A 20,702-nucleotide genomic window follows, 5' to 3' on the forward strand; every position below is an offset into this window, starting at 1 on the left:
CTTGTGCAAGATATTGTTTCCTCAATCATTTCTCGCGCAACCTAGTATCCCAGCCCTTGATATCCAAGCCATAAAGCATTCACTATTTTTAGTCCAACAATGTGCTGCCTCCACGAGATTTGCAACTTTTGATGCCCACTCTGATCAAATTTAAGATCCACTCACCCCGCACTGGAACCCTGCATGATGTTTTGTGCAGATCACTTGGAGATTAAAAGGTCAACGGCCAGGGGACTATAATTTAAACATACACACGCCCCTTGTCATTCGCTACTTTGAAAAATGTAGCTTGGCAGCCGCCTTCAATCAGTTATACGCTCTTGGCTCACTCCTCTTACCTGGCATTATTTCAATGTCGAATCATCTAAGCTACAACAAGCAGCCGGGTTGGCCAGATACTGGCCACGGACAAATTACTTCGTTGATCACAGTCGTACATGTTTTCACACATGTGAGGTAATGGCTACATATCTCTTGCGCCATGACATTCTGGGGGGGAGGTGCTTCATTTAAAGAAGCCTGTACTCTGGAGCTAGGTGAATCGAGCAAGGGAGTAACAGGGAGAACTGGCTAGCTTGGGTTAGAGTATCCGGATATGTCCCGAATGGGTGTTATTCCCCAGCCTTCCCCCGCAATAGTCATTGGGTATAAGAGATGGTTCTATCCCTTTTCGAATGCTTCTGTTCCCTTGACTAGAATCTCCGAGCGCAGAAAGGGCGAATCATTGTTCATCATGGTGGTTCTATATGGCTTCGTCGTCATTTTTGCAAGCCTAACTCCCACTATCTTGGGACAGAAATGTGCAACTATCAATCCAGCATATGCGCCGACATGGGGTTCGGGTTTTTCTGGACGCGTGGTGATGAATGGACTGAAAACACCACGTGGTCTCGTTTTCGACTCCGAGAATAACCTTCTCGTTGTCGAATCTGGAGGAGCAGGAGTTCGCTACATAAAGCTAACAGATAATGGCGGAAATGACGTGTGCGTCGCAAGCTCTAAGCAACTCATTGACGAGAAAGGAGTGAGTGGTTTTCAAACAATGACCAAGGTACTCATTGACGTCTGCTGTTTAGCTCAACCATGGGATCGATCTCTCAGCTGATGGAAAAACGTTGTTCGTCTCATCCATGACGACCGTATTTAGTTACTCATATGATGCCGCCGCTGGGACAGTAGGGGCGAGGAAAACTCTCATCACTGGCATGAGCAACAGTGGGCACTCCACTCGGACCGTGTTAACATCCAAGAAAAGTCCGGATCTTTTAATTGTCTCGGTCGGTTCCAATTCGAACATCGACGCTGCAACCTCGCAGCAATCCTCTGGTCGCAGTCAACTACGAATTTTCAGCATCGCCAAAGTCAGCCAGGCTTCAGTCGCGTATACTTCAGGGGAAGTCTTAGCCTGGGGGCTTAGGAACAGCGTTGGTGTAACTGAAAATCCTGTCTCGGGTGGAATAGTGAGTCAGAGCATAAATGTGTTTAATTAACCCTTTCCATGGTTACTAATTTGATTGAAGTGGTCAGTTGAGAACAGCGTTGACGATATGAAAAAGAATAACGTTGATATCCATAACACCAATCCATGTGGTCTGTACACTGAAGTATCCTATTACCACCAACCTATACTAATTGATACTCGACAGAGGAACTTAATTATCATGGCACTCTCAGTGGTACATCATCGGAACGCGGGGCCAATTATGGCTATCCAGAATGTTTTGCTGCTTGGGATCCTTCTGTCATCCCTAATAACCAGAACATCAAAGTTGGAACTCAGTTCGCCATCGGCTCAGGTAACGATGCAACATGCGCGCAGCGGGTCGCGCCAAAGCTTTGCTTCCCAAGTCATACCGCGCCTTTGAGCGTAGGGTTTAACAGGAATAGCACTGCTGCATACATTACGTTCCATGGGTCTTGGTATGCTATTCAGAGCCCGTTCACGTGAACAGCTCAGCAGTTCGCTAACAGTAACAGGAACCGTCAACCACCAGACGGCTATCGCCTCAGCAAGGTCAGCATTGATCCTGCAACTGGCATGCCTACCGAGCCTTCGACCTCCAGCACAGCAGCGATCAATGTTATGAGCAACCCCAGTAATGGCAACTGCCCTTCCAAATGCTTCCGTCCTGTCGATCTGGCATTCGATGCCAAGGGGAGACTCTTCATGACTAGTGACTCATCGAATGAGGTGTGGGTTATTGGAGGAACTTAGATACAAGCGTTCGCTGTAGCACAGAATAGCAATTTTACAGGTCCTTTGTCTGCAGCTTTAGGATAAACAAGATGTTATTATCAGACGCCAACGGCTTGTTGATTGAATCCACAAATAGCGCATCGCTGTCTCTTATTCTTGACATACAAGCAACCAGGGGCGCTGAGCATAGAATGACATCGACTATCCCTAAAGAGCATCTTGTGATTAGTTGGAATATACTTATATCGTCGACACTGAGCATCATTTGCGTAACCCTATGGTTCTAAAGCCTACATAGCCTGCCGTTCTGTGTCTGCACACCCTGATCCCCATCATTCACCACCCACTGTTCGCTTCCAACAGCCGTGGTCGCGTAGAACAGCCCTTCGGGGTCGTACTGCTTCTTAATCTCTAGCAACCTTGGATACTTGTCACCGTAGAAATCTTCCTGCCATTTAGGTTCCATGACGCTAGCTTCGTTCAAGTATGATCCTCCACCCTCAGTCGCAGGCGTGATGTCTCTCCAAGGTTGGAGAATATCATCTTGCAGGACTTTGTTTGCGTTGAATATCTGCTCGGTGGTACTGTTTGGGGTGAACCTCGGTGATTGGGTGATAAAGAAGCTTTGTGCGTGGCGCCAGGCAGAACTAACAGCGTTGTCGACGTTCTGAGGATTCTTCGGTGCTTGGTGGTAACAACCGAAATGGCGTGCGTTGTTGACGTGTTTCATCAAAGTATCGAACGTAAGATTGAATTTGACTGGATCATCCCAGTTTGCCTTTGGAATGAGGCGGTTGCCTGGAAGGGATTGCGCTGAACCCATGGGCTGTGCTGTGGATCCCCAGGCGTCCCAGTATGCCGGAAAGAATGAATCATAATGTGTTGAATTATGTGGGGCCTTGAATGGGATGCCGAGCTCATTGATTCTGTCGAACAATGGCTTTGTGAGATTATTGTAAGATTCGATCGTATGACCTGGAACAAAAAAGGATCTCATCCTCAATGTCAACTGCCCATCAGTATTGAAGATAAAATACCAAGAGTAGGTTCCTGCATCAGTAAATTCTGGATACATCTCCCAGTACTTCCTCACGCCTTTCCAAAAGTTCTCGCGACTGACGGTCTGGTTTGTCGTATTGCCCAGCTCGAAAGTTGAGTGAGTAACTTGAATCTTTGGATGGACTTTGACAATGGCGGAGGTCACTATTCCAAATGTCGATCCGCCACCACCTCGTAAAGCCCAGAACAACTCAGGCTCCGACTCTTCAGATGCGGTAACAAAACGACCGTCCGCTGTCACGACTTGGTAACCTAAAACTGAATCGGCAGCCATTCCATAGTAACCTGACAGAGGATTGTGGCCTCCCCCTTGGAGATAGCCGCCAACGAAACCGACACTCTATAATTCTGATAAGATGTTTGTAGATCAATGCGAGCGTGGACTTCGTACCTCACAGACACCACCTTGAATAGTGCCGCCCTGTGCTTCCGCAGCTCTATACACTTCCTGAACTGTAGTTCCAGCATCTGCCTTCATTGCCGATCCCATGTATCCTTTCGCTATGTAGCTAGGCAGGTATTTAATTTCCTTGAGGTTATGCATCCAGATGCTCAGTGAGCCTGCTCCTGAAGATTTACCCAAATAGCAATGACCTGTATTCTTGACGACGACGCGAATGTTAGCGTTGCGCGCGAAATTGAGAGCAAGTTGTATTTGGGCAACGCTGGTGACATTCACAGCATATGTTGGATATCCTCCTAGAGTGCACGTATCTTCCGTCGTAGTATCATTACGGGGGAAGCAGGTCCGCCCTTGATATATTGGCCACATGATGCTTGTTGGATCATCCTCACTGCCTGAATGTCAGCATGCAGAACTATTACTTGATTTTCCACAGCCGATCGTTTGGGAAATGTATTCTTGATAGCATTTTGCATGTTTGAAACTTACTGTAACGATGGTGTACCGAACCTACGAATAACTTCATTGCATTTGGAAAGGTCTTTAGGGCCCCACGCAGAATTGTAGCATGGGGCGGCCACCGGAGCAGATGATATCAACGCCCCCCCCAAGAGGTCATTTAATGTATCCCATTCCCCAATAGTTGGCCAATTATCATCTCCTGGGAAGGTCTTACAAGAACTATTCTTTGCATTGCGGGCGGATCGAGTATTACTGCCTTGGTAAAAAGAGAGGAGGTTGGCAATCTGAGAGGCTCTTGGATCCTCCCAGATTTGTTGAATAAGTCCCTCTGTCAACTGAAAGGTTTCGGCCTGGGACAGTGGAGCGTTCGCTGCCTCGGGTTTACTGGAAGATGCGCCAGCAAGCTCTGTCAGTCTACCATAGGTACCGCAGGCAAGAAGACTGCCCAACGGAACTAGATGGTGTAGCGCAAGAAGAACCATTCTCTTCACGGGTAAATTATAACTAAAAGACAAAAAAGAAGCTATTGTGAAAGGTGTTCCTGAATAGTATTATATACGCACTGCTCCTAGTTTCGCTTATGTATCAATATCAATCTGGATAATTAACTCTTAAATCTTGATCCAGAACGATCAGCTCGCCGTGCCAACCTTCTTAACCACCAACCTTTTTTTCACTTGTAATTGTCGACTCTTTTTCGACTTTTTTGGATTCTAGCCAGCCAAACTTCTCATTAAATCTGATAACCCATTTGGGACAGAGCATTGTTATCGCAATCTCGTGTCGGATCGAATTTTGTGGCGACGCAATTGCCGAACGACACGCCATGCTCACTTCCAGGCCTTGCAGATGTTCGGGGCGTAGTGTGATTCTGATTGGCGAATCGCGGAGATCATCCTCTCCGACTGTCGCGGTCCAAGATATTGCTGCAGACAAGAAACGAGTAAGAATGCACATTGAACGGTGAGGGCGCATGTATTTACCATCTCTTAAAGTTGTGTTCGTCTGCGACACAGAGACAATGCCGTGTAAGAGAACGAATTGGTGAGGTCAATGTCCAGCCGGTGAGCTAGTAATAGCGGAGAGGATTTTTGTGATCTTCTCTGTCAATATACAAAACAAGATTGTACACGTAAAGATTTCACAATGCTAGTGCTGGTCGCATCAACTGAAGTTTCGGGCAGTTATAGGACATGTTATTGTATATCCATGAAAGGTCGTGGCTTTAGAATCAAGATCTAAGTAATGAACTGGGTCACCGTACATCGGCATCGTACAAACTCTCTTCACCTCCGCTTCCGCCATCTCTTCCTTCGAAATCTCCGACATTTTATGTACGGTTCCAGCATGTTCATCCTCCGCTCGCGTCGCTTACAACCCTCCAACGCTCCCCTTCCCGTCTACTTTATCCTGATTCTTACATGCATCAACCGCTTACTTTTCTTTGTATGACACACCGAGGTTCGTCGAATTTTCCGACGGGAAAAATGTTAAAAACTGCGTTTCTGCCAGGAAGGCTCGGGGTAAGCAAGAGGAAGGGCGCAGCCGCGTGCGTACCTCACGGCCATCGACCTCGCTCGGTACAGTGAAGAAAATATCCACCAACAATCTTCGTGGATTCAATCATGTTGTGCACTGTTGTACACAAGCCACATATCCGCATTAATGATGACCGACGTAATTATCGATACTTTTGTGACTCATGGACATTTGCTTAAATTTATTTTGTTGGAGCTACTCACGTTTGTAGTGCTAATGACGATGGGGGCGCGTGCATCGCCGGATAACGAATCCGGCAGGAATGAACGGAAAACGAATGAGATGCTTATGCCAGTTCATAAGATCAATCATCCGGTTCCTGGGTTTCCCTCAATATGGAGTGGGTGATTGCGCGAAAATAAGGGTCAAGTTTGGATTCTAGTTAGGAAGCAGTTGACAAAAGACAATCAGGCAGCGTGAAATAGTCAAGATGGAACATTCAAGGTGTAAAGCAGAGTCTACAGGTCTAGCATACAATGTGATCACTAGTTCAGAATGCGCTACTCGAGTTCTGTTGTAACGACACTTATATGATATTTTATTGTTGTTCATCTTCTCGTTGCATGTCTCTTATAGTAAGGTGCGGTTCCTGAAGCGCTCATGGCTTGCTGTAGTTGCAGCTGCGATGCAATTCACACAGCTATTGCGAGGATTCTCCAGGCCAGACATTGTAAATGTACATTGGTGGCCACCATAACTTCAGGTCCAATGATCATATCGTACAATGTAGCATTGTCGATTTACAAAATTTAGTATGCATGTTTGATCATAACAACAGTAAGATCGAACTACACAATATCCTTAAAACAAAGGAAAAATATATCATTCACGGCCTAGCATTTCATTAATATAAAAGTCGTCTGCTTGTACTTACTAGAGAATTGTAACCTATCGCCTGAGCGCACATCAATCCTCATCAATCCATTCCTACAAGCACGACTTACAATACCAAAAACCCCAAACGATCACCCATTAGACATGTCAGAGATGTCTTTTGAAGAGTCTACTTCTGAGAGGAAGTTAGAGACAAGTGTGGTCTCGAAACAGCATCATGAAGTCAGATACGTACCCGTTTTCTCTGATGCTGGAGGCACCAGACGCTATGTTTCAGGCGGTTGTCATCCTATGCATATAGGAGACGTATTAAACAACGGGCGCTACGAGATAGTTAACAAAATTGCGCCTGGGTGGCTCTCAATCGTCTGGGCCGCTCGAGATAATCAGTAAGTTTCCTCGAATCTACATTTGCACAAATATATAATCTTACGATTGACTGGTAGAAACGCGAACAAAATCGTGGCCATAAAGGTTCTCAGAGCAGATCGTTCGCAGGGAGAGGTAAACGAGTTGAAGGTCCTACAACATATCGAAGCAAATGGCAATACGGAGCATCCAGGGCGTCGGTTTCTACCACAGCTGCTAGATTACTTCTACTGCGAAGGACCTAACGGTAGGCATCTTTGTCTTGTCCTTAACGTACTTGGCCCAACATTACGGAGTATTAGATGGGATTCTGAATTTAGCCCGAGGCTTCCTTGCAGCCTCAGCCGTCATGTTTCCCGACAGCTCATTCTTGCCGTCGACTTTCTACACTCAATTGGCATCGTGCATGGAGGTAAGCCATCCCAACCTTTTTGACAATTCAACACCAAGACTAACATTGTTCTCAAGACATCAGCGAAGATAATATTGCGTTCCAGATCCCTCGAATTGAAAGGGTGCGCTTCGATGCAGCTCGTAAGGGTAAGCTGAGGAGGATGGATGGTGAGCCATTAGGAGAGCATGTACCACAGTACCTTGTTGAGCCATTAGCACACTGGAGATACGCCGAAGTAGAAGAGCTGAGTGATATCCAGCTTATTGATTTCTCGGCCTGTAAGCTTTTCCAATACATTGTCAAATCTCTGCACAGTATACTGATTACTATCTAGCATTTTTTGAAGCGAAGCCTGCGTGGTCAGTCCACCGATCGATGGATATTGTTCCTCCTGAAGCGACATTCATGCAACCGTTGAACAGAGCGATGGATATCTGGAATCTAGCTTGTGTAGTACGTGTGCCCCTTGCACACTTGTCGTTCTAGAATATTGCTAACAATACGTGTAGACTTATCGATATGTTACGGGAGGCGATCTATTTAACAGTTACTTTGAGCCGACGGATCATCGGTCTTTTGTACCGCAGATGTTACGAGTCCTCGGAGAAGATTCTGCCCCATGGATGTTCAAGGCCTGGATGAATGTTATCACAAGAAAAGCACGGGAAGGCCTCCCACCACTAGAATGTTGGTATATCCTACTCCATTACAGAAATTTTCATTGCTAACAAGTTCCAGTTAAGCCCGCAGAGGAGGAACTACCTTTGATTGAGAATATACGGGAGTGTTACTTTTACTTCAAAAATTGTGCGCAGCGTAAAAGGCTACTGTATGGCCGGGATGGAAGCATAGTCGGTTACATTGATGGGGAAGAAATGATACTATACGACGCACCAGAAGAGCATTGTCCAGAAGTTGCTGACGAACCAGAAGATTACTCAGGAGATGAGGAAGACGAAGAATTCCTTGCGATGGCCACCTCATATCTCACGAGAATGCTTGTCGCCGACCCGTCGAAGCGAGCCACAGCCTCAGAGTTGATGCTTGAGCCCTTCGTGCAAGACACTAGGTTTGAACCGCAGGCTCTGGGTCCACTTAGGTCTGTCTCTTATTCCAGCGATGACTGGACGCCTTCGCCACCGTACCGGCCTTCCTCAAGGTCGGGTAGTGATATGTCTACGGATTGAGCGATATGATGTACGGTCCTCTCCTCTTGCCAGCGCATGCGATGGTTAGATCTAGCATTTGTTCGATTTATCCGATTCTGACTCTCAAATTCATGAGGCTACGAGGCTACCAGGAGCAGAGAAAATGACACAAGGCTCCCGCACCAAAGCATCCTTCTATCGTGAACAACTTGATCTTAGACTATATCGCTGAATATACACAACATTCATTGCAATACCAACGCTTAACTCCAACGCCCTCCTCCAGTAATAGCTCAAACCAGTAATCCAATTCCAGCACTGATATCATACCGTGGGTCAAGAGACCACCCCCGAAACTAGACGATATGATGCCAAGCTCAAGATATTCCACTGTTGGAACTACTGAATGTGCTTAGCTATTTATCTTCTAGGAAGTGACTTCTACCACATAAACTATCACAGCGTTGATCCTGCAAGCTTGTAAACACTTCAGCCACTGTAAAAGGTTACGAATGCTGTAATCTGTAAGAATATGGTTTCATAACTTTTACTCTGTGTTAATCTAGCACCATGTGCTCAGAGAAACAGACTATTGACAAGATGGACGCCTACTTATGCGTGCTGTGGGGTGAAAATTCATGAAGCGCTGCCCCATTGAAATGTAAGTACAGTAACTAGCAACACTCGGGTCGCGAGATTTCCAGTCAACCTCTTTATATTGTGGTGCAGGTGGTCATGTGGCTTGCATAACTTGTATGGCTTGTACTATACCAAAGGAATTGTCAGACCTCTTCCTCCTCCCTCTTTTCCAATTCGCCAGAGTTGGCCAGACACGAATGTAGTCAAATAGAGCCATCAAATACTGTGGGTTAGTCAGCAAGTGAGCATTTTGGTGATGATGCAACAGCTACAGTGGGAGAATCGGGATGGCAGCTACAACTACATCGTACGTTCGTTCCAAGGGCAATCTGTGGGGATGTCAGATCCCTAGAAAAACGAGCGCACACAGATAGCGGTGTAAAAGCGGAGGTCTCAGCAAGAGATCGCTCTCGACTGCACTCGCTTTGCTAAGTGGCGCACAGAGCTAAACAACTCAAGGGCGGGAACTGTTCACACTGGAACCCTTACGCATAGCTCTGAACAGCCCGCCTCCTTTATGGTCCACGTGAAACAACTCTCATAGCAATGCGTCTCATAAAGTTATCAAGCCATCCACCAAACAGAGATCTTCGAACTTGAAAATCCAATTCTTTTATCAAACACGGAATCAAACCGCATAAAAGATGTCTTTTATCAGTACGTAATATTCCCAGTTTCCTGTCCTTGATATTGCTCAGTGTGATCGATTTCATGGATATAATTCTTTTCAGGACCAATCTCTCCATATAGCGTGGAATATTGTCCCAATATCATTACCAAATGTATCCAATAGCAGCTGGTACAAAACATGGCAGATGCAAAAGGTTATTCGCCCATCAGCCTCTACCCAGAAATGCAACTAGAACTGCCCCATATCTATATCAACTTCGATCAGCTTCTGTAGATTCCTACTTGGGACTATTGCTTACGCAGCAGCAGCCATCATCACCTCGTGATTTTGGGCTTTGGTGGTGAATGCTAGGAACATTGAGAATAGGGCTGTGCATATGACAACAACTACCAACGACGGAAACCCGTTCCCGATGAAAAACATGATTATGACGGGAACGAGAAGGGTTATTGTCGAGATGGAAGTAAGGATGGCGCGGACCGAGCGCTGTATGTTCCCATCATCATATACATAGAGTGAGCCCGCTTCTGGGTCTACTCCTGAGGAACTGGGCTGATAAGCCATTAGAACAATTTTCATGGACGTTGTTTCAAGAACAAACTTTTGCAAATCGTTTCCACAATATTTTCTCAACTTTGCGATAGGCCCAGCCCTTGGCTTCCTTGCCAATCCCTAGGGTAATCAGATCATTTTCGACTTCCAGATATTCGGTAACATCGAGAGCATTGTGGTCTTTAGCCTGTGAAGTGAGACCTGTAACATTGACCGACTCCGGTTCCCCGAGGGTTCTGAGGCGTGATTGCTCGACCAGTGCCCTATCTTTTGACATTAGGATCTGGAAGGATGGTGCTCGAATTAATGGGCTTGGTTGAACGTTTATCACGCAAAGAGAATAAGGGGTACAAACTGTAGGTATTGAGGTAGTAGCCAACCTCTCGCATCAACCTTTCGCGGTGACTTGAAGTGTCTGCATCATGCCCTTGTGCCTTGAGCTCTTCGAGTTTGTCCTCCAAAGACAACAAATGCGCCTGCGAATGGAGCAAATGGCGCAAATTCAGGGCGTTAAAGCGGCGAAAGATGAAAAAGGCCGAGTCGTGGTTCATAAACGTCGCCAGTCGGTCGTCTGCATCCTCGCTGGTACATGTAAGGCTTATATTCGTGGGAGGGTATTCTGACATCTTAATCTTTTCACAAAGAAAGCTGTCATTGCTTTAAGCTGTATTGCAGCTCGCTTAAGAACTTCAGGGCAATTGAACTCCTTTGGTACGATTTAATTAGGGATCAAATAAACGGCTCAACTTCGCATCCATTGCAGTTTTTTTGTCCCTTTCCTTGTCACGCACGAGCCAAGGGTTTTTTGAATGGCTCATTTAGATAGCTCATCCAGGCCTTGAGGGCATGATGGGCAATGCCTAGAGCTGAATGATCAGATCAGATGGATAGGAGAGATCCGAGGTACCCGCAGAATAACTACTTCTTGAGCATCCGTCCATTAATGCTACTACTTCACATCCCTCAGTTTCATCTATACTGACAGACAAAAATCATCTATTTGTATTTCAAGGGCGATAAATTTCTGGCAAGGTTATTCATTCTCTCCCAGAGAACGGTAGTTATGAGGATTGTACGGGAATTTTCCACAATATGGATTGCCAGCACTGTGGTGAGCACTTGACCGACAAGTAAGTTGCATTACATACCTTCACGACGGAGCGATGCTCAAGCCAATTCCAGGGTCGAGTTCGATGAACATGTGAATCATCACACCAATGTACAAACAGCACTTAGCAGGGCCAAACATAGGACATTAGGCGCGGTTTATATCAGCGCAAAGAGCAAAGACAATGCCGAAGGACTACGGGAGGCATCTAGTATCAACAACAAGAAATCGGAAAGACCAGCCTCCCATGATGTTCCCCCACTCTTAGGTCACTCAGGTGCGCAGCAGCGGCCCAAAAGGAAATCCTAGTCCTCTTCGGCCCGGCCTGGTACACTTTTCATTGCCATAGATGGTCGCTCTATCACAAAAACAGAAAACTGGGCAGCAAGAACAACCGAGGCCACTGGTGGACTACAAAGGATTTTAGAGTCATATCCTGTCGTTCCATACAGTGCAAATGGTCCACAACTTGACGGTCCAATGACCACAGCCTCTGATGTTTCATGCAAACATTGCCCGGCGATCTTCTCGAATAGGTAAGATTAGAGATGTCTCAGCTTCCTGGACTAATAGTGTACAGTGATGATCTGACCGACCACTATTTGTCTAAATACTGCCCTGGTATATCAATAATCGTCCATCTTATGATCTATGATAGGTATGTTAATTAGGCACTATCATTTCACATTCTCTATGAATCCAGGATAAACGAAATAATTTCGGTGCATATAAATAACAATCAAAAAGCTCGAAGGTGGGAGGGTACCGACTTGATCGTAGGCTAATACCACTTGATCACAAGACCACCCAACTGGAATTTCAATGCAGGAAGTGTGAAATATGCTTCGAGACAGAGAAAAAAGCAGACGAACATGAAGGGAACCGTAAGTTACTATAAAGACACAAGCTACCACATCTGATCACAGGCCAGATCTAAGTGAAGATGCTAAGTGTCTGCATTGTGCCAAGATATTTACGACATCGTATGTTCTTCCTTGCTTCCATTCAATTCATTAGAAAGGTGTTTATTGACTTTGATTGCACTGAAGGCATGAGTTGGAGCAACACTATGATTTCCATGATGACATGGAATTCCGACATACGCGAGATAGGTTGCGAACCGGGGAGCCGTACTGCGACGACGGCGACCGCAGCTTCCTCGAACAGCCTGGAGTTGAACGTCTCGCAGTCCCATCTACCAATAAAGAAAGCAAGTTAACCCTACGTGAGTATAACCGTCAGAAACCCAGGCTAATTCTGTGAAGGGAGTCCATACGAAGATGGAGATTTGATCGCAATCAGCTTCATCAGCGGCGAAGATCTCGAGCGCGGTAGGTTACACGGATCCCTCTTCCCTAAATATGTACATACAACCAAGAACTGACACAGATGCTTCTTAGTACACGCGCCGCGAGGGGTTCTAAAAGAGCCCTCTCCATACTATTATTACATTCCTGCACACCTCGACCCGGATCACGAACCGGGATCCGTTAGCTACTGTAGGCCTTATGAACGAAACAAGCCGAAATTGCTTCCAAGCTAACGTAGTCATTGATAGACAATGGCGAACTATGTGTCACTGCAGGAAGAATCGAAAGTTTTCTTCCAGGCGATCAGGACCACGACCTTCCAGCTTCGCAAGCGGCAATCCCAGATGTACCAAAGCCCACGTCAGGTGCAACAAGTCCCGTGCTGAAGACTTCGGGCATCTTCTGTCGCATCCGCCGTCTCTTTCACCGCGTCTTTGGTTTAGGAAAGGGCAAGGCGGCCGACAACCAAGGTACTTCCTGGTTTTTCTTCGCGACATGTATTCTAATTTTAACTAGCATAGATATGAAAGACGTTCTAGAAAGGTCCAGTACGCTTACGGAGTTCAACCCCCCTAGCAGACAACAGACAGACATCAGTGCCATTCTGTACCGACAATCCTCAAGCGCCAACGAAGGAACACCCAAACCAACTCAAGCTCAAGATCGAAACAAATTCAGTACATCGGAGAAATGCCCTAAAGCTTGTCGCATTTCGGTGCACGGGCATGGTATACCCGGTAGGATGTTCATCACCGATGAATCCAACCGCACCATAGTCGTCACCGGCCATCTAATAGGGAATATTCTAAGACGTATCGTTGACTACGGGGATACGGGCAAGTGGAGGGCAAAAGCGGCCGGGCTGCTAGTCAATGCAAATGCTAGCAAAGAACAGGGCGACGCAGCCAAGGCCATAAATAATTGGATCGAGGCCCTCTCTATCTTCCATGAGAACCCGGAACTCGACCCCGACGGCACCTTTGAGCTCGTCGTGCTCTGGGAGGTCGCCAAATGTCTCAACGACCTGCAACGGGCCCTGGACGCAGAGGAATACTTCCTCGCCACCATCAAACTCTCGGAGAGGAAGTTCGGCCGCGAGTCCCCTAACAGCTACAACTGTATCAACTGCCTAGGCGTGCTGTATGAGAAGCTCGGCCGCATCGGTGAAGCGGCTGCCATGTACCAGCGGTCGATCGCAGGGCGCGCGAAGGTCCTGGGCGAGCTACACTGGGACACGGCGATGTCTCTGCAAGAGCTCGGTATGATCCACCTGCGTCTGAACAACTACGCGGCGGCGCGGCCGCTGCTTGAAAAGTCGCTCCGCGGGTTCGAGAATGATGAAGGCCCGCATGAGAATTTCACGCTGATTGTGATGACGAATCTCTGCAACGTCTACCAGGCATTAGGTATGATCATCGAGCTGCGGCAGATCGTGGACCAGCTAGTCCCCATGGCGCTCCTGAAATTAGGTCCTGAGCATTTGATCACTGGAGCGGCGACGCGCAAGTATGTTGAGTGTTATGGCAGAGAAAATCTTCCCCCGGGGCTCATCCAAAGATACAGAGACATCTACAAAGGGACTGGATCAGAAGTTGCACGATGGGTTCTCGAACTGTGTTGAAAAGCGATGATGATGCATGCTGTTGTCGTTTTCATATACGCAGAGTGAATCCTGGTACCGCCCATGTTGATAGCGCTATATCGATGGGGGCTACAATCGAGGACATAAGCCCCGATATTGACTAGTACTAATGTTGACCGCTATGTTACTTGCTATGTCACTTTCTATGTTGCTCGGTTGTGCCAGCATAGTACCCACGGAGCGAGACGAATGGAAAAGTGTTATGTAGAGCGATAATGCTGTTTTCAAAAAGGGTCGTAACTTTCTGAGATCAACCCCAGTATGACGCAAGCAACAACTAAGTGATGACACATCGTGGCGATAGAGCTTGAAGAGCATATTAACTTCGAATATCTTAGGAATCTCCACATGCACAGGCAATGTTGCTGTACTTCTTAGAGGTAAACCATTGCAGTTAGCCGTGCAGGCCACTCCTTTCTTGAATCTGAATGCGAATGCATTTACATTGTTACCTCCACGCTTATTCTATGCAAAACCGATTTTATATACACACAACCACCCAGTCGCAACCCCTTTCCTTACGATACACTTGGAAAAAACACCCTCCCATCAAGCCTTAACCATCAACCCCCACCCCTTATGCGTAACCCTCGCCGCAACAAGAAACACCGCGCTTCCGAGCAGCAGACACCCGCCATAAATCCAGATGCTCTCAAATCCGCTGTGATCCAGAATCGCGCCTCCGATTGGCGTCCCGATAAGCAGCCCGACAGCGATGATCGCGAACGTCTGGCCCATGCGGGTGCCGATCTTCTCGCGGGCGTCGAGGGACAGCGAGACGACGATGGCGGGCGGGATGGAGACAAAGGAGCCGGAGAAGAAGCCGTAAAAGGCCATGAGGACGATGATGGCGGCGGAGGTGTGGACGGCGGCGAAGCAGAAGCACAGGATGGCGGAGAAGATGGTGCAGGGGACGACGACGTTGAAGACGCCGATGCGGTCGGCGATGACGTTGGGGATCGTGCGGCCGAAGATGCTGGTGCTGTTCATGACGGCCAGGAGGTAGAAGGCGAGGTCGGGGTTCGTGATGTGGCGCTGTAGGGCGTAGAACTGCGCGTAGAAGAAGGGCATGTAGAGACCCATGAAGCCGACGAAGAAGCCGGCGATGTTGAGGCTGTAGGGGGCGATGGTGAAGGCGTTGAGGTCGAGGAGGGAACGGGACTTTTTGGGGAGGACTCGCACGCGCATGACGGTGAGGGGAATAACTTGCGTTGCGATGATGATGAATCCTATCACCCGGGTTGTCCAACCAAATCCGATCTGCGGAAGGAGGCGATGGAAGACAATGGGGTAGATTATACCACCTATCAACTGTCAGACTTGAACTCCAAGAAAATACGGTTGAATTTTAAGGTTTGTCTTACCAAAGGAGCTCCCACTCGCGGCGAGTCCTACAGCGGTCGAGATCTTGGTCGTGAAGTAGGTGTTCAGGATTGCTACTGCAGGGACGAACAGAAATCCAGTACCGGTGCCTATGCAGAATGCTTGCGCGAGAAGAACCTGCCAGTATTCGTGGCATAGACTCAGCATCATCTGTCCTATCACGAGGAGAAGAGACCCAGAGATAAGTAACGTGCGAAAATACCCAGCATCATAGATCGGTCCGGACAACGCGCCTACCATCATCAGGAGAAATCCTTGTATAGAACCTATCCAAGAGACTGCGGATGCATTGGAGTCTACCAGTAGTACTGTGTTGTAGTAGGTCTGATATGAGCCAAATGTGTTGACGATGCCCCTGCACATCATGTTAGTTAGTGGCCCTCAAACATTCTATTTACTCTCAGACAGTCTCTCATTGAGACGCTGAGAAGGGCAATTTTCCACTTACCAAGTATTGAACAATAAGAAAAATGCACCTAGAACCTGTAACCACGCGACGAGTCCTCCGTTGGGTATACTACTCGTATCTCTCACGCTCTTTCTGCTAACGACCTTATTCAGGCCTTGCTCATCACCGGCATATTGTTGGTCATCCTCAATCTCTGCATCATCTTTCACCGGCGCATTGACTTCTTTGCCACCATTCGCCTCGATCTTTTCTTGCGACTTGTCGTGTGAAGTCGCATCATTGTTTCCGTCACGGCTTGGCAGTGAAACAGAAGATGATCCAGATTCTTGTGTTGTCTTCTCGTCAGACACAGCTGTGGATGGTAGTTCCACCGCGGAATTGCGACCACTAGTGGTGGTAGGATAGGCCATTTGCGGTGCGCCACTGCGGTCATACACGTGAACTTGCCGGCACGCGGTTTGGGTGTGACGAAGCCGCGCAAAGTGACACAGGTGTTACCTTTGCATACGGTTGGATGAAATATGATAAAAGGGTGATCTGAAAAGGATGTCAAAAATTGACCACCGAAGAGAAGGAGGGTAATGAATTTGAAGAAACGAAGATGACGAACAAGTCGATGTTCGATGATGATGGGAGAGAGGAAACCAATTATTAATATATGGGAAAAACAATCCCTGGAGAAAACGGTAGTCAGATCCAATTCATACCAAGTGAGGAATAGTTCTGACCCACCTGCGTGTATACGACACATGGGATTGCATGGGCGTTGCGGATGATGCAACTCTCCACCCCCTCTCCCACCGTCTTTTCCCCCCAGTAGTAGTAGTGGTAGGTAATAGTTGACTATTACTCGTGGTTACTCGTAGGGGAGTGCCGCCCTTCGGAAAAGCATGGGCAAGATGGCGCTAGACTGGCCTCCATTAAACCCGCACAATCCCCGGTTGGGTAAAAAGCTTATTCCATCTCATTCACTCGGCCGACCAACGGTCTACGCTATATCCGACATGGGGTTGTACGAGATGTGTTCCTGTTTAGCGATGACTCGCAGTACCGACAATGGAAACTGCCCATTGGTTCATCGAAGTCGTCATGATGAAGGCCTGCCTGTTGTTGGAAAGAACATATAAGAATACTGTTGATTATTGATAAAATCTCTTTTAAAGCCCAGAAAGCCACCCAGGCCGCTGTCCACTCCCTTCAACCTGCATCACCAAGTAATCCGAATGCGGACACTTACGGTGTGAATTTCAGGTCGAAAAATCACGCAGTCCATCCACGAGAAATCTAAACAGGTTTTATGATGTACACAGATGCCGTGCCTCATGGTCGTGATGAAGTCGAACAAAGAAAACGGGTATGCGTCGTCATCGAGTCGTCTCAGTGCTTTTGTTTGTGAATGCCTTCACAGATAAAGAATAGGAAGAGGAAGAATAAATGAACACAAGAAAGAAATCGTGAGGATTTTGGGGAACCCAATCGCCAAATGTCGCCAACGCCTATGCAACGCCCTTTCGCTCGCTATGCAGTGTACAATGCTGACGCAGAGGACTCTACCTGAACCCCCAATCATATCGAGCACGCCCAACCATATGGAATACAATCGATCCTACCCGAAAATCCTTGTAAAAACCTACCATGGCCCCAGAGCTAGTAATGTAAAATTAACCATATCTCCACAGAAAAGATCGAAATTTCAGAGGATGCTTCTTGCGCCTAATGGGTCTGACGTCGCTCGGTAAGCATTCGTCCGTTGGCTTGCTCTTCGTGGAAGAGATTGTCGACGATGTGCTGTGGAACAGAGCTACTTTTGTCGGGTACCTGGCGGAACCAACTGTGCAGGACTTTCCTACGGCGATCCTCTCGCTCAGTTACGACCTCGTGCATGAGCTTCTCAATCCTGGGCCAGCCGAGTTGGTTGACGACGACTGGACGCTTGAATAACCCATCCAATAGAGCAATCGGTAACGAGAGCAAGATGGTAGAAAGGGTTCGAGTGATGAGATCGGGATTGAGGTCTTCGGGCGGCACGTCCCCAAATCGAATACCGCTTAACCGTGGGTTGTGCGACGCCTGTTTCGACTCGACGACATGAGGCAGGCGGGGACAGTTCTGCATTTCTGGAGCCACACTGAAAAAGTTGAAGCTGGGAGAGAGATCGTAAGCCAGGAAGTCCACACAATCGCGTTCCACAAAGTTGGTGGCGTCAAATTCCACGGGACTTCGTGCACCTTGAGCAATTTCATCCCGAGATCGAGAGTAGATGCTTTCCCTAAGACCATACTCCAGCGCCAACTCAACCGTGTCCCATCGCAAGAGCGCTCGAATCAGCTCCAAGCCGCGACTATGCATGTTCCGAAGCCCAAACAGCTTTCCCGTCGCTGCGTAGCTTATAGCTCCAGCCATGCGCTTTAGTGCCTCGCGCGAATTCGGGCCTTCTTCATCCCCGAGGAAGAAAGGAGCCAAACCGTAACAATATCCCTCCACGGTGAACAAAGGAGCACCATAGAGTATTCTGATCGCTTCGTCGACTGCTTCCGAGGTGATGTATTTGTCCTGTGTGAAAACATCGAGCTGCACCAAGGAGTGGTCATTGCGGGTAGTTTCGGCGCGACCACGTTCAATGGAGAAGGCAATCGCTGGGCTGCGAGCAACAATGAGGCTATGCACTGGAAGTTCCAACAGGGTGGTAGTAGGGGAACGGACACGCAAAACAGCATCTGCGTACTTTGGATTCCCCAGTTGAGAGTTGAGGTATGCCAGAAGCTCGAAAGGCATATCCAGTTTCGGAGGTACAAACGACTGCATGCCAGGCCCGGCATGATAGGGGGCAAATCCTCGATCGTCTTCATGTTCTGAAGGTGGTTGAGTTCCTTGGTAGAGCGGCTTCAGAGGTGATTGTGAGCGAGGGGTAGCGGCGTGGCTGGCGGTCGCTGGTGCCCCTCCAGGTGAGAATGAAGGTACAAGATGCGCATCGAAGGGGGTCTGCACATTGAATTGAGGGGGTTGCAAGCCTCTACCATTGATGTAAGGTGGATCCAGGGATGCTGCAGTCGCTGCCGGGGGAATCCAGGGCGCCTGGGAGCGCGAGTGGTGGTGGGCGTGGCCGGGATAGAATTGACTCGCGAATTCCGGGTGCATGAGACCAGGTGGCTGGCGATGCGTTGGCTGGAAATGGTTATGCATATCCTGCTCAATGTCTTGCGGAGTGACGGGTACCGCTGGAGAGGCATTCGTAGCACCAAAAACGATACCGTCGACACCGGGTTGCTGGACATGCAATGGAGTGGTGAATGGGTGGGCCTGTTGATTGGCGTCATGTCCGTTGATCGATACACGTCGTTGATCGGCGGGATAGAAGGCAGCCGGGAGCTGGTCAGATATAGCAGCGCCTGCAGAAGCCCCATTGACAGTGTCTTGACGAGAAACCTGCTCTTGCTTCGTAGACTGCGCGCCGGCTGTGGTGTCTGCTCCAAGGTTCATTTCTAATATTGTCAGACTCGACTCACTCAAGCTCATTTCCACACATTACGACTTACCTTGGGCATCGGGGACCTCAACGGCAGTCGCACCTGCAGATGTCGCCTCAGAGCTTGCGGGTAGCCTGTTCTCGACACTTTCGTGTTGTGCGCCAGAGACTTGGGTGTCCGGTGTCAGAGGGTCGGGAGCGTTTCGTCGGTTGGAGCCGTTCCCAATGGGCTGGGGAGTAGTCGCACGCGCATCTTGCTTGTTCACGGTCTCGCCAGGATTCTCATCCGGGGTGATGGGGCGCGCAGCTCGCTGTGGGCGGGACAGCTTGTGAGGAATTGCTGGAATGATGGGTAAAGCTCGTCGAGTCTGTCGGGCTCTAATACCAGCAGCGGCATCGGAGGTTGTCGCCATGGTAAGAGAGGATCTAGCGATTGCTTGGAATGGAATGGGAGAGGGGGGTCGATGCTGGTAGAGGGAACTGAAGCTTAGCAGCGGCTCCAAGATAATTGCGGATGCGGCTCGAGTTGGCAATTATCCTGGAGCGCTGGGAAGTATTTGAAGAGCAACAGGATAGAAAGAGCCGTTAAAGGCAGAGAAGAATGAGGTGCTATTGTTGTTGAGAGTTAGGGTAAAGAAGAAGGGAGGAGGGAGAATGCGGCGATGAGAGTTGAAGTTGGGTTGTGGTGGTTGTGGAGGTGGTGAGTAGAGTGATGGTGGGGTGGTGGTAGTGTGTGTTCGAGGTATGAGGTGGTGAAGGACCTTTGGTGGAGGCGGTGGAGGAAGAGCTAGAGTAGAGAGAGAGAGACACACACACACACAGAGAGAGAGAGAGAGAGTACGAGTAAGGGGATCGGAGTTTCTTTCTCTCGCCGTCTATGTCAGTCCACGTCTTGTCTGTAGATGGTTTAGTTCGTAATCTTCTCCTTCGTCCGCCCTTCAGCTAGTTTAGGTTATTTCGATCGTTGGTCGTTCTCGCACTCTCTCGACTTGTGTCTAGTCAGTCCAGTTGGTCTCGCCGGTTCGTGTCGAATCTGATTTGATTCTCTTTTCGTGTGGGGAAAAATCCAAATCCATGTCCGTTGCCAAGAGTCTCGTCTGATTGGTCAGCGCCTCTGCAGGCCATTCGTCATACTGCTCCCCTTTCGTCATAGTAGA

General features: G+C 48.2%; 9 protein-coding genes across 9 annotated transcripts; 4 read left to right on the forward strand and 5 right to left on the reverse strand.

Annotated features, from left to right (window-relative positions):
* Positions 1 to 733: 733 nt before the first annotated feature.
* BU24DRAFT_341571 (soluble quino protein glucose dehydrogenase) lies at positions 734 to 2,215 on the forward strand (the record flags this gene model as incomplete). Its single annotated transcript, XM_033523280.1, has 5 exons — positions 734 to 1,024; positions 1,077 to 1,460; positions 1,521 to 1,590; positions 1,647 to 1,920; positions 1,978 to 2,215. The coding sequence occupies 5 exons, from the start codon at positions 734 to 736 to the stop codon at positions 2,213 to 2,215; spliced, it is 1,257 nt and encodes a 418-aa protein (XP_033387868.1).
* Positions 2,216 to 2,480: 265 nt separating this feature from the next.
* On the reverse strand, positions 2,481 to 4,603 carry BU24DRAFT_489472 (FAD-binding domain-containing protein; the record flags this gene model as incomplete). The annotated part of the gene is made up of 3 exons (XM_033533645.1): positions 2,481 to 3,596; positions 3,648 to 4,050; positions 4,149 to 4,603. The coding sequence occupies 3 exons, from the start codon at positions 4,601 to 4,603 to the stop codon at positions 2,481 to 2,483; spliced, it is 1,974 nt and encodes a 657-aa protein (XP_033387869.1).
* Positions 4,604 to 4,662: 59 nt separating this feature from the next.
* On the reverse strand, positions 4,663 to 5,202 carry BU24DRAFT_419130 (uncharacterized protein). Its single transcript, XM_033527143.1, has one exon. It carries the CDS (start codon positions 5,076 to 5,078, stop codon positions 4,776 to 4,778), a length of 303 nt encoding a protein of 100 aa, XP_033387870.1. The 5' UTR covers positions 5,079 to 5,202; the 3' UTR covers positions 4,663 to 4,775.
* Positions 5,203 to 5,564: 362 nt separating this feature from the next.
* Positions 5,565 to 6,314, forward strand: BU24DRAFT_419132 (uncharacterized protein). Its single transcript, XM_033527144.1, has one exon. The coding sequence runs from the start codon at positions 5,790 to 5,792 to the stop codon at positions 6,006 to 6,008; it is 219 nt and encodes a 72-aa protein (XP_033387871.1). The 5' UTR covers positions 5,565 to 5,789; the 3' UTR covers positions 6,009 to 6,314.
* Positions 6,315 to 6,647: 333 nt separating this feature from the next.
* Positions 6,648 to 8,444, forward strand: BU24DRAFT_489473 (kinase-like protein; the record flags this gene model as incomplete). Its single annotated transcript, XM_033533646.1, has 6 exons — positions 6,648 to 6,883; positions 6,941 to 7,275; positions 7,332 to 7,535; positions 7,592 to 7,710; positions 7,767 to 7,944; positions 7,996 to 8,444. The coding sequence occupies 6 exons, from the start codon at positions 6,648 to 6,650 to the stop codon at positions 8,442 to 8,444; spliced, it is 1,521 nt and encodes a 506-aa protein (XP_033387872.1).
* Positions 8,445 to 9,969: 1,525 nt separating this feature from the next.
* Positions 9,970 to 10,853, reverse strand: BU24DRAFT_459199 (uncharacterized protein; the record flags this gene model as incomplete). Its single annotated transcript, XM_033531705.1, has 3 exons — positions 9,970 to 10,227; positions 10,277 to 10,494; positions 10,583 to 10,853. 3 exons carry the CDS (start codon positions 10,851 to 10,853, stop codon positions 9,970 to 9,972), a joined length of 747 nt encoding a protein of 248 aa, XP_033387873.1.
* Positions 10,854 to 11,319: 466 nt separating this feature from the next.
* On the forward strand, positions 11,320 to 14,400 carry BU24DRAFT_448012 (uncharacterized protein; the record flags this gene model as incomplete). Its single annotated transcript, XM_033530857.1, has 11 exons — positions 11,320 to 11,357; positions 11,410 to 11,612; positions 11,709 to 11,871; positions 11,916 to 11,993; positions 12,164 to 12,219; positions 12,267 to 12,318; positions 12,385 to 12,560; positions 12,601 to 12,666; positions 12,736 to 12,834; positions 12,894 to 13,115; positions 13,185 to 14,400. The coding sequence occupies 11 exons, from the start codon at positions 11,320 to 11,322 to the stop codon at positions 14,264 to 14,266; spliced, it is 2,235 nt and encodes a 744-aa protein (XP_033387874.1). The 3' UTR covers positions 14,267 to 14,400.
* Positions 14,401 to 14,629: 229 nt separating this feature from the next.
* On the reverse strand, positions 14,630 to 16,831 carry BU24DRAFT_386474 (putative monocarboxylate permease). The gene is made up of 3 exons (XM_033524926.1): positions 16,119 to 16,831; positions 15,652 to 16,025; positions 14,630 to 15,591 (listed from the first exon to the last, which is right to left on the reverse strand). The coding sequence occupies exons 1-3, from the start codon at positions 16,487 to 16,489 to the stop codon at positions 14,837 to 14,839; spliced, it is 1,500 nt and encodes a 499-aa protein (XP_033387875.1). The 5' UTR covers positions 16,490 to 16,831; the 3' UTR covers positions 14,630 to 14,836.
* Positions 16,832 to 17,499: 668 nt separating this feature from the next.
* BU24DRAFT_121633 (uncharacterized protein) lies at positions 17,500 to 20,052 on the reverse strand. Its single transcript, XM_033520903.1, has 2 exons — positions 19,616 to 20,052; positions 17,500 to 19,561 (listed from the first exon to the last, which is right to left on the reverse strand). The coding sequence occupies exons 1-2, from the start codon at positions 19,956 to 19,958 to the stop codon at positions 17,793 to 17,795; spliced, it is 2,112 nt and encodes a 703-aa protein (XP_033387876.1). The 5' UTR covers positions 19,959 to 20,052; the 3' UTR covers positions 17,500 to 17,792.
* Between the last annotated feature and the right edge of the window lie 650 nt (positions 20,053 to 20,702).

The sequence above is a fragment of the Aaosphaeria arxii genome (assembly GCF_010015735.1).
Source record: "Aaosphaeria arxii CBS 175.79 unplaced genomic scaffold BU24scaffold_2, whole genome shotgun sequence".
NCBI classification, from domain to species: Eukaryota; Fungi; Ascomycota; class Dothideomycetes; order Pleosporales; genus Aaosphaeria; species Aaosphaeria arxii.